At 40.5% G+C, this 10,000-nt stretch overlaps 1 protein-coding gene across 1 annotated transcript in view; it reads left to right on the forward strand.

Annotated features, from left to right (window-relative positions):
- Positions 1 to 10,000, forward strand: part of ZFHX4 (zinc finger homeobox 4) — a 154,955-nt gene that overhangs the window by 143,463 nt on the left and 1,492 nt on the right. Inside the window, exons 10-11 of the mRNA XM_024765738.1 lie at positions 9 to 3,114; positions 9,976 to 10,000. The exon at positions 9,976 to 10,000 is cut by the window's right edge and continues 1,492 nt beyond it. Coding sequence (XP_024621506.1) covers positions 9 to 3,114; positions 9,976 to 10,000 — 3,131 coding nt within the window. The remainder of the gene's footprint in view (positions 1 to 8; positions 3,115 to 9,975) is intronic.

Consider the following 10,000-nt stretch of genomic DNA (forward strand, 5'->3'; position numbering starts at 1 on the left):
CCCTGTAGCATCCTGCACTTCCTCCCCAGCTCGCCCTGCAGCTGCCCCAGATGGACACTCTCTCGGCCGATCTCACTCAGCTCTGCCAGCAGCAGCTCGGATTAGATCCCAATTTCCTAAGGCATTCTCAGTTCAAACGCCCACGGACAAGAATTACAGACGACCAGCTGAAAATCCTGAGGGCTTATTTTGACATCAATAATTCTCCGAGTGAAGAACAGATCCAAGAAATGGCGGAGAAGTCTGGCCTCTCTCAAAAGGTTATCAAGCACTGGTTTCGAAATACACTTTTTAAGGAGCGGCAGAGGAATAAGGATTCGCCCTACAACTTCAGTAACCCTCCCATAACAGTTTTGGAAGATATCAGAATCGACCCCCAGCCCTCCTCTTTAGAACACTACAAATCTGATGCATCCTTCAGTAAAAGGTCGTCGAGAACCAGGTTTACGGACTACCAGCTTAGGGTTCTTCAAGACTTTTTTGACACAAACGCTTACCCAAAAGATGACGAAATAGAACAACTTTCTACCGTTCTCAATCTGCCTACCCGGGTTATTGTTGTATGGTTCCAGAATGCTCGTCAGAAGGCACGGAAGAGTTACGAGAATCAAGCAGAAGCTAAAGACAATGAAAAAAGAGAACTTACTAATGAGCGGTATATTCGAACGAGCAACATGCAGTACCAGTGTAAAAAGTGCAATGTGGTTTTCCCCAGGATCTTTGACTTGATTACGCATCAGAAAAAGCAGTGTTACAAGGACGAAGATGATGATGCCCAAGATGAAAGCCAAACCGAAGACTCCATGGACGGCACGGATCAGGTGGTGTATAAGCATTGCACAGCGTCTGGCCAAACGGAGGCACCCAAAAACGCTCCTGCCCCGGCGGCAAGTTCTGGCTCTGGGACTAGCACCCCGCTGATCCCGTCACCCAAACCGGAACCGGAGAAGACGTCTCCAAAACCCGAATATCCCACAGAAAAGCCAAAGCCGAGTGACCCCTTGCCCCCTTCTCAAGGCGCCAAACCAGCGCTGCTCTCAGCATCCACTTCCTCAGACCCGCCGCCGGCCTCGGCCGCTCCGCCGCAGACACCAAAACAACCCCAGCTTATGGGAAGACCTCCCTCGGCCTCTCAAACCCCGGTCCCTTCCAGTCCACTGCAGATTTCCATGACTTCTCTCCAGAACAGTCTACCTCCACAGTTACTACAGTACCAATGTGATCAGTGCACAGTTGCCTTCCCGACTCTGGAACTCTGGCAGGAACATCAGCACATGCACTTCCTGGCTGCTCAGAACCAATTCCTGCACTCCCCGTTCTTGGAACGGCCCATGGACATGCCCTACATGATATTCGACCCCAACAATCCACTGATGACTGGACAGCTGCTGAGTGGTTCTCTCACACAGATGCCCCCTCAGACCACTTCCTCCCACCCCACAGCCCAGGCCACAGCTACTGCTTCCCTTAAAAGGAAACTGGATGATAAAGAAGACAATAACTGCAGTGAAAAGGAAGGCGGCAATAGCGGTGAAGACCAACACCGTGATAAACGCTTGAGAACCACCATCACCCCTGAACAACTGGAAATTCTCTATGAAAAATACTTATTGGATTCCAATCCTACCCGGAAAATGCTTGATCATATTGCACGTGAAGTGGGGCTCAAGAAAAGAGTCGTGCAAGTCTGGTTCCAGAACACACGAGCGCGAGAAAGGAAGGGCCAGTTCCGGGCAGTGGGTCCAGCCCAGTCTCATAAACGGTGTCCCTTTTGCCGAGCCCTGTTTAAGGCGAAATCAGCCTTAGAAAGCCACATTCGCTCCCGGCACTGGAATGAAGGAAAGCAGGCAGGTTACAGCTTGCCACCAAGCCCTTTAATATCAACAGAAGATGGGGGAGAAAGCCCGCAGAAATACATTTATTTTGATTATCCATCTCTGCCATTAACTAAAATTGATCTCTCAAGTGAGAATGAATTGGCTTCTACAGTGTCAACACCTGTTAGCAAAACAGCAGAGCTGTCGCCGAAGAATCTTTTAAGCCCTTCTTCTTTTAAAGCAGAATGTTCTGAGGATGCAGAGAATTTAAACGCCCCTCCTGCTGAGGCTGGGTATGATCAAAATAAAACTGACTTTGATGAGACTTCGTCAATTAATACGGCGATCAGCGACGCCACCACCGGAGATGAGGGAAATGCGGAAATGGAAAGCACCACGGGAAGTTCTGGAGATGTGAAGCCAGCTCTATCTCCTAAAGAGCCGAAAACTCTCGACACTTTGCCAAAAACAGCAACCACACCCACCACGGAGGTCTGCGATGAAAAATTTCTCTTTTCTCTCACGAGTCCCTCAATACCTTTCAACGATAAAGATGGTGACCATGACCAAAGTTTTTATATCACGGATGACCCCGATGACAATGCTGACCGCAGTGAAACGTCCAGCATAGCTGACCCGAGTTCACCAAATCCATTTGGATCCAGCAATCCTTTCAAATCCAAAAGTAACGATCGACCAGGTCACAAGCGTTTCAGAACCCAGATGAGCAATCTTCAACTCAAGGTTCTCAAGGCTTGCTTTAGTGACTACCGAACTCCAACCATGCAAGAATGTGAAATGCTAGGGAATGAGATTGGTCTGCCCAAACGCGTGGTCCAGGTGTGGTTCCAGAATGCAAGGGCAAAGGAAAAGAAATTTAAAATTAACATAGGGAAGCCTTTCATGATCAATCAAAGTGGCACGGAAGGCACCAAACCAGAGTGTACCCTCTGTGGGGTGAAGTACTCCGCCCGCTTGTCCATCAGAGATCATATTTTCTCCAAACAGCACATTTCAAAAGTGAGGGAGACCGTTGGGAGTCAACTTGATCGGGAGAAAGATTACTTGGCTCCGACGACCGTTCGACAGCTGATGGCACAGCAGGAACTTGACCGTATAAAGAAAGCTTCGGATGTGCTGGGCTTAGCGGTACAGCAGCCAGGCATGATGGACAGCAGCTCCCTTCATGGCATCAGTCTGCCAGCAGCCTATCCAGGACTCCCCGGCCTCCCCCCAGTCCTTCTCCCTGGAATGAACGGTCCATCCTCCTTGCCTGGATTTCCACAAAATTCAAACAGTAAGTCATTTCAAGGAGGGTCTGTCTAATTAATTAAATAATATTAGGCAGCCAATGACATGCAACAAAGAACAGGGTATGTTGGATCTCTTTTAATTTCAGAAAGTTAAACCATTATGTTATTTGAAATATATATTTTAGTGGCTATAGTTAATAACTTATAGAAATAAGCCAACCTGCATGTATGCAGAAAAAGAAAGACAAGGTAGATCAGAGTCTCAGAAATATATTGTTTATATCATTATATCTTTATATTTTAGAAACATTCCTTTAATATACTCATTTCAAAACTGATTTCAAGCGGCATTTTAGCACAGGCACGTGGTATACATATTAAGAAAGTGAAGCATTAAGTAATATATCCATTGGTTTCCGAATTTATGTAATTTCCAAGAGACACTGATTTTTTTTTTCTTTTGGTTTTGTACTTTTGGGGTTTCTTTTCCCCCTTAAATGCCAGGAAGTTCAAAAGCTAAGGGCCCTCTAGCCACAGGAATTCCCCTGCATTACACCTAGGAGGTAATAAAGCATATATATGTAAAGTTTAACTACTAAAAATATGACTTCTGTGATCATTTGTAATTTAGTATTGCTATATGATTTTGCTTTTAGTAGCATTCATTTTGTTACTTGTTATTTATGTAAATTTAGAACCTTAAAAATACATTTATATTACTCCATGCCTTTCCACCACCACCCCTAGCCTAGATTTATAATAAAGACAGACCAAAATGGTAAAACCGTTTGAGGCAATCCCCGATGAAGAATCCAATTCTGTGTTTATCAAGAGAAATGCAATTTGTACAGTTTAGGTTCTGTGAGTAAGTATAGGTATCCACTTATCTTGGGCTGAAAAAAATTGAAGATAGTGTGCTAGGCATCCATGTAGCTACACATATAACACAAGTTGTATATTATCCAAAATGGAAAAAAAAATGATTCTAGTTTCTTCTTTAAAGTAAGTTTTATTTTCCAAATTAACAGTACATTTTAAAAAAAAATTTTACAAGGAAATTATGACATTCCAAAGAGACATCTAGAATGAACTAATTACATTTATCTAGAAAGTTTCCAAAAACACAAAAGGAAAGCTTTTTTTCATTTTCCAAATTGGACTTTTACATAAATTTCAAACTTTTCAATTTCATCCTTCTCTTATGGCGATTTACATTTTAATGTGACTCTGGAAGATATTCCCATTTTAACTTTTATTTTGGGAGACATGAAAACGATGATATCAAATGACCCTTTGGCTACTGATAGCTCATCTGATTGGTTCCCTGTCCAGAATGACTTGTTGGCATTAGAGAGAAGCAGAATGAATCTGCACATATAAAAAGTTTTACCAAGAAAATTTCTGCGAGGTCTTTTCCTTTAACTATCACACCAGCTACCTTCCCCTGCCCACCTATGAATGTATTAGTCTTCTAGTCTCACTTTATATATCACTGTAAGTATTAATTGACATCTAGAAAAATGTCTTATGTAGAAAGACTCCTGTGATCAGTTACATAAAATAGAGCTTTTCCACATAGTGTCTAATGTGGAAAAATTCCATGAGCACTTATATATAAATTTTATAATTATGTAAAATAGAATAAAATTTGATATTTACAATTGGCTAAGAACACTTGAAGTATCTGTGCCTTTAATGTACAAGTCAGCTTTGATTGATGATCCTATGTAGTCACCCCACTAAGTGGTGGTCAGAACATCTTGTTTTTCTCTCCACTGGATCAGAAAGCCTTTGCTTGGACAACAGGTCCTTCCCTGACTACCCTTCTGGTTTGTCACTCTGAAACTGGTACCCTGAGGGCTATACAAGATAAAGCCAGGAGGGAGGAGAGAGAAGATATTTATGAAATATTTCCTAACCTTTCTCCTCATTCTACACACCATAAATATAATTTACATGCTCCCCCTGAAATATAGGCCCTTTTTATAACTCTCAGAATTGTGGGAAGATGTTAGAGGCAGGCCCTCCTCAGACAGCACTATTTTTAAATGCATCAGGTACTGAGGGCACCACGTATCTGCTGCTTCATTAAATCATGGACCAAAACAGACCGGAGAGTGTTATAAAGAGAAAAGGTCCAGGAACATACCTACTGGAATTTGCAATTTCTCTTGAATTAGTTCTTTGTTTGTGAAGGAGTTTAAACATTAGCACAGCAGAGTTATCAGCAGGATCCCATCTGAGAGCCTGAATTCCCACACTTCCAGCTCACATCTTTTTTAGGTTAATTGATCTGTGGTGGGTAAAGCTGAATATTTTAATCATCTCATGGAGTAGAGCTGTGGCTCTCCATCTTTCTATCAGCATCTTTCTACTGTATTATTTTTCATCAAACAAATATCTCCATCGCTCTATGGAAGAAATAGACCAGCTAGGTGAAATAAAAGAAGAAAATTGCTTCATAAGTAAAATATTTCTGTATCTCTTCCATGCCCTGGGCTCTTGTAACAGTTTGTTATCTATATGAATAAACTTTGACCATATGATGTGTTCACCTTGGTCCCATTTTAATGGGATTTAATTATGGAAAAGGCTTCATTTTAAAGACACCTCCATCCCTCTGAAGGTAGATTTCAAGGTTTTGTTCCTAAGAAAATCACTAAAAAGGGACTCCATTGAATGAGATATGCTGTAAAGTAAGTAATAAGTGTGATTCCGAAGGCTACACCCCAAAATTGACTTAATTGCAGTGTACATGTTCAGTTTTAGCATTTATCAACCTCTAAATTTCCTGATTTAAATACCCATTTTATTCCTTTTTTTGGTGGAATTCCTGTTCTGTTTTAGCAGCTTTAATTCTCACAAAACCTCCTTACCATACTTCCAAGAAATCTTCAAATTATTTAGTCTTTCGAGATCACAAAGAAAACCCTTTGAAGAGTAATATCCATCATGTATGCCTGCTTTCTGAACAATGACTCAGCCCTGTGTTCAGTATCACTACTTATTATCATTCATGTTTGATAAAATAAATTATTTTATACTAAAAATTTTTTCCACAATTGTCTTTTTCTATCATGATCATATGCAAAAAGGGAAAGTGACAATAGAAAATCACATGCCTGTACACCTGGAAAAAGAAACCTTTAAATTTACATTTTATCCTTTAGGATGTTAGCTTCTTTTGGTTAGGAAAATAACTTGATTTTCTATTTTTAATGTATTTACTTTATTGTTTTAAGCAGTGTCTGATTTTTATATGTTCCATTAGTCTTTGGAAATACTGCCTAACCCAATTCCCTTAAATGGAACTTTAGAACATGGCTTTTGCATTTTTCTCATACTTCAGTGTAATTTACTAGCACTTTTGGGGTAAATCTAGATAAGAGTAGGTCTTTAATAATTTTGGCACAATTGTCTTTGGCCCATGTACTTAATTAGTTTTGTTTTCCACCTCAATAGTAAATTTTTCCTCTGGGACACGTAGATCAAAGCAACTTGGGGAAAAGACACTACCTCTACGTTCATGGTGAGACAGGCATTTTCTTCTGAAAAGCATTACTTTGGGGAATAGGCAGCTGTTTCAGGAAAACAAAACCAAATAAAATGATGGTAAAAACTTTCATCTCTCTGTGAAATTTCAGAGAATTGGAGCAGGAGTTAGGGAACAGGAAAGAATGTAACTTTGTAGTTACCACCACTTATTTTGCATCCTGATTACTGTTCAGTTTTTCTCTTCTATATGTGGTTTTCATATATCAGTTGACTACTGAACTTTTGACTGCAAACTTCTACAAGTTTATGTCTTTTATTAGTAGACCCAATGTACATTATTCATTATCCTTAATCTGTATCTTTTTTCCTAAAACTTTTACTTAACAGCTGATTATTTAAGTCAGCTTATTCCTCAAGATGTTGCATTCTTAAAAACCTCTGGTAGTCTTTAACTATAGTAGTTAGGATTCCTATGGCAGTCTTCAAAAAAATTTCATTACTTCATTATATGACCTCTAGATAGGAATTTGTAGACCTCATCTGATGGGAAAGACTGAGTCAACAGCTACTGATCTACTTGCTTTCTAACTACCACTGCTATTTTTTTTGTCTTAGCTCCTTAAAATTTCTCTTGCCTTAAATTCTCACGTCAGAGAGATAGGTGAGCCAGCAATTTCTTTAGATTTAGGGGGGAGAGCGCTTAGGTGGAAAGAGGTGCAATTATTGAGTACGGAGTCTAGATATACTAGACCCAGAAATAAGGCAGGCTTTATGAGTTGGCAGAAGAAGCTGGCTACCAACATAATGTCATCCTGACAATGCAAGGAAGGACCTTCTGTCCTTAGTAAAACTTCTTCTGCCAGAATCACTCATGCCTGAAATTCTGTAATTAGGTATTAATTCTTCTGACTTAATACATTATCCTCTGTTAAGTGGAAAGTAGCATAGAATATCATGAAATCAGAATATCATAGCAGAAGAAACCTCAAGTTATCGAATCTAGTATATATTGATCCTTTTCAAAAATAAGTGTATTTATATCTCTGTTTTTTTTCTTGCAAATAAAATTTTATAGAGAGGCAAGTGGAAAGCAGATCAAGATACCAGGCGTCATAGTGTAGGAATAAAGGCAAGGGAGTTGTTGGTTTGGGCCCCCAAAAGCAACTCCATTGCTTCAGAGTTTTGGGCTGTGTCTAAGTCCCATGGAATCCGAGAAGTCTATCATTCTAATTTTTTATTTACTTTTTATTTTTTTGCGGTACGCGGGCCTCTCACTGCTGTGGCCTCTCCCGTTGTGGAGCACAGGCTCTAGAGCGCAGGCTCAGCAGCCATTGCTCATGGGCCCAGCCGCTCCGCGACATGTGGGATCCTCCCGGACCGGGGCACGAACCCGCGTCCCCTGCATCGGCAGGCAGACTCTCAACCACTGCACCACCAGGGAAGCCCTATCATTCTAAATTGGATTAAAGATCCAGGAATTTACCAATTCATTCGTACCATACCCCTGCCAATCTTAAGCCATTTTCTTTTAAATTTATTTTGAATGTGTCATCCATTCTTCTGTAAAATGTAGATACTTGTTATCAGTTTCTCCTGGAAATACAATGTTATTATTTTCAAGGATTGTTTTTTCTTTTTTAATATTCCAACTGTTTAACATTTGAAATTGATTCAGTTAGACAGGAAGATGAATTTGAGTGGCAGCTATAAAATTTAGTTGCCCCACCTCCGTGTCTACCATCGAGCTATATATTTCTGTCTATCAAGTCACTTCACAGCTCTAGGACTCAATTTTCTTAAAAACATGGAATTTTTAGCATCTGTCCCTACTTACTATTGAGGATATTGGGAGACTATTCTCAAACATGATGGATATTCCTTAGAGATTATTACTAATACAACTACAGAACTTATTTCAAAGCAGATCAGAGAAGACTTGAGTGTGGTAAGGCTAAAAAGAAGAGCAGCCAGTAATAAGCTAGGCTAATTGACGGTAATATGATAATGATTGGGGTCAAGTTGAGAGTGACGTTGAGCACTTGAGAGTATCTTGAGTGCTAAGCCTAAGACAAGGTTTCTCAGCTGGATAAAGACAAATTAAGAAAGTTCTTTTTCTAGCTAAAGAAATGTGTTTTTGTGTCACTTGTTTTTCATTTGTTTCTTTCCACACCCAAATGTTGCATTTAGCATAGAAGTAAGAATTCAGCCAATATTTAAAAGGTGGTTGTCTCCACAGCTATGCGCTAATAACTGAATCTTCATTTACCTTCTCCTAGTTAATTCTCCCATCAACCCATCAGGCCTCCATCATGGTCCTTGCCCCGATTTTTTGGTAGCAAACCTTCCCTCGTTCAGGAACGAACCACCACCCAATTAGGTTTCCAGTCTGTTCCTCTTTCAATCAACTCTATTTGCCTCTAAAAAACAGACTCAGGGAAAGTTCCCTTTTCCCTTTTCTATCCTGAGCTGTCTTTTAGTTTCTCCCCCAACTATACAATGCCTACAAATGGCTTTGTAATAGGTTCTTACCAGCCACTGCATTAGATTGAGTACTTGAAATCCGGCAAAGATCTCTTCTATTTCAGTACGAGTCATACTGTACCCGACTTGTGTCTGCCTACTGAGCATTTAGTTTCCTTCCTCTAATGAGATGAGAATCATGTTTGCCTGCTACAAGCAAACCTGGAAGAAGCATGTTTTGGGGGTGATGAAGTTGTGTGTTAACACATTCAATTCCTATCAAATACTCTTAGCCAAAGTGTCAGGATAATAATGAGAGCTTACCCTGCACCCTTGACACCGCAATCAGGCCTCACCATGCTCGGTGCTAGTAAAGAAGAGCTGTGACTTCACTGTTAGTTGTTTCTTGGTGTCTTCAGTGGACATTTACCGTGGTTATTTAATTAGCTTATCACCTTCTTTATTCAGTGCAAAGGTATTTTTCTACCGGAACTTAGGCAGACAGGTTTCATTTTAGTTGCTACCTAATTATTTTTAATGAACGTGGTAATTATCAGACTGCTCCCATGAAGGACAAGTGAGTCTGCCTTCCCAGAGGTACAGTAAAAATTGGTTAAAATGAAGAACAGAGGAGGAATCTTACAAAGTGTATCAATTAGAAGTACCCACTGCTGTTCACCAGGATGTTTTGTTTTGTTTTTTTTCTAACCGACGGTCATATGATGGGAGCCTTTTGTTTTCTGAGTAAAATCTTGCTCAACTGTGTAGTTTCCATTTCTGAGAGTCACGGTGGGGATTAAAGCTAATAGAAGAAAGATGACGCACCCAGAAAAGCTGGTGCAGATGACTTTTCCTAGCGTGTGTAATACGTCTTCGAGCGCTGTTTCGGGGTTGAGCATCCGTGTGGCTCCGTGCACTGACAGCGGGCATATCTCTGTTATCGTTCACAGCTTTAACGCCTCCCGGTGCAGGCAT

This window comes from Neophocaena asiaeorientalis, unplaced genomic scaffold, assembly GCF_003031525.2.
Source record: "Neophocaena asiaeorientalis asiaeorientalis breed wild unplaced genomic scaffold, Neophocaena_asiaeorientalis_V1.1 scaffold417, whole genome shotgun sequence".
Taxonomy (NCBI): domain Eukaryota; kingdom Metazoa; phylum Chordata; class Mammalia; order Artiodactyla; family Phocoenidae; genus Neophocaena; species Neophocaena asiaeorientalis.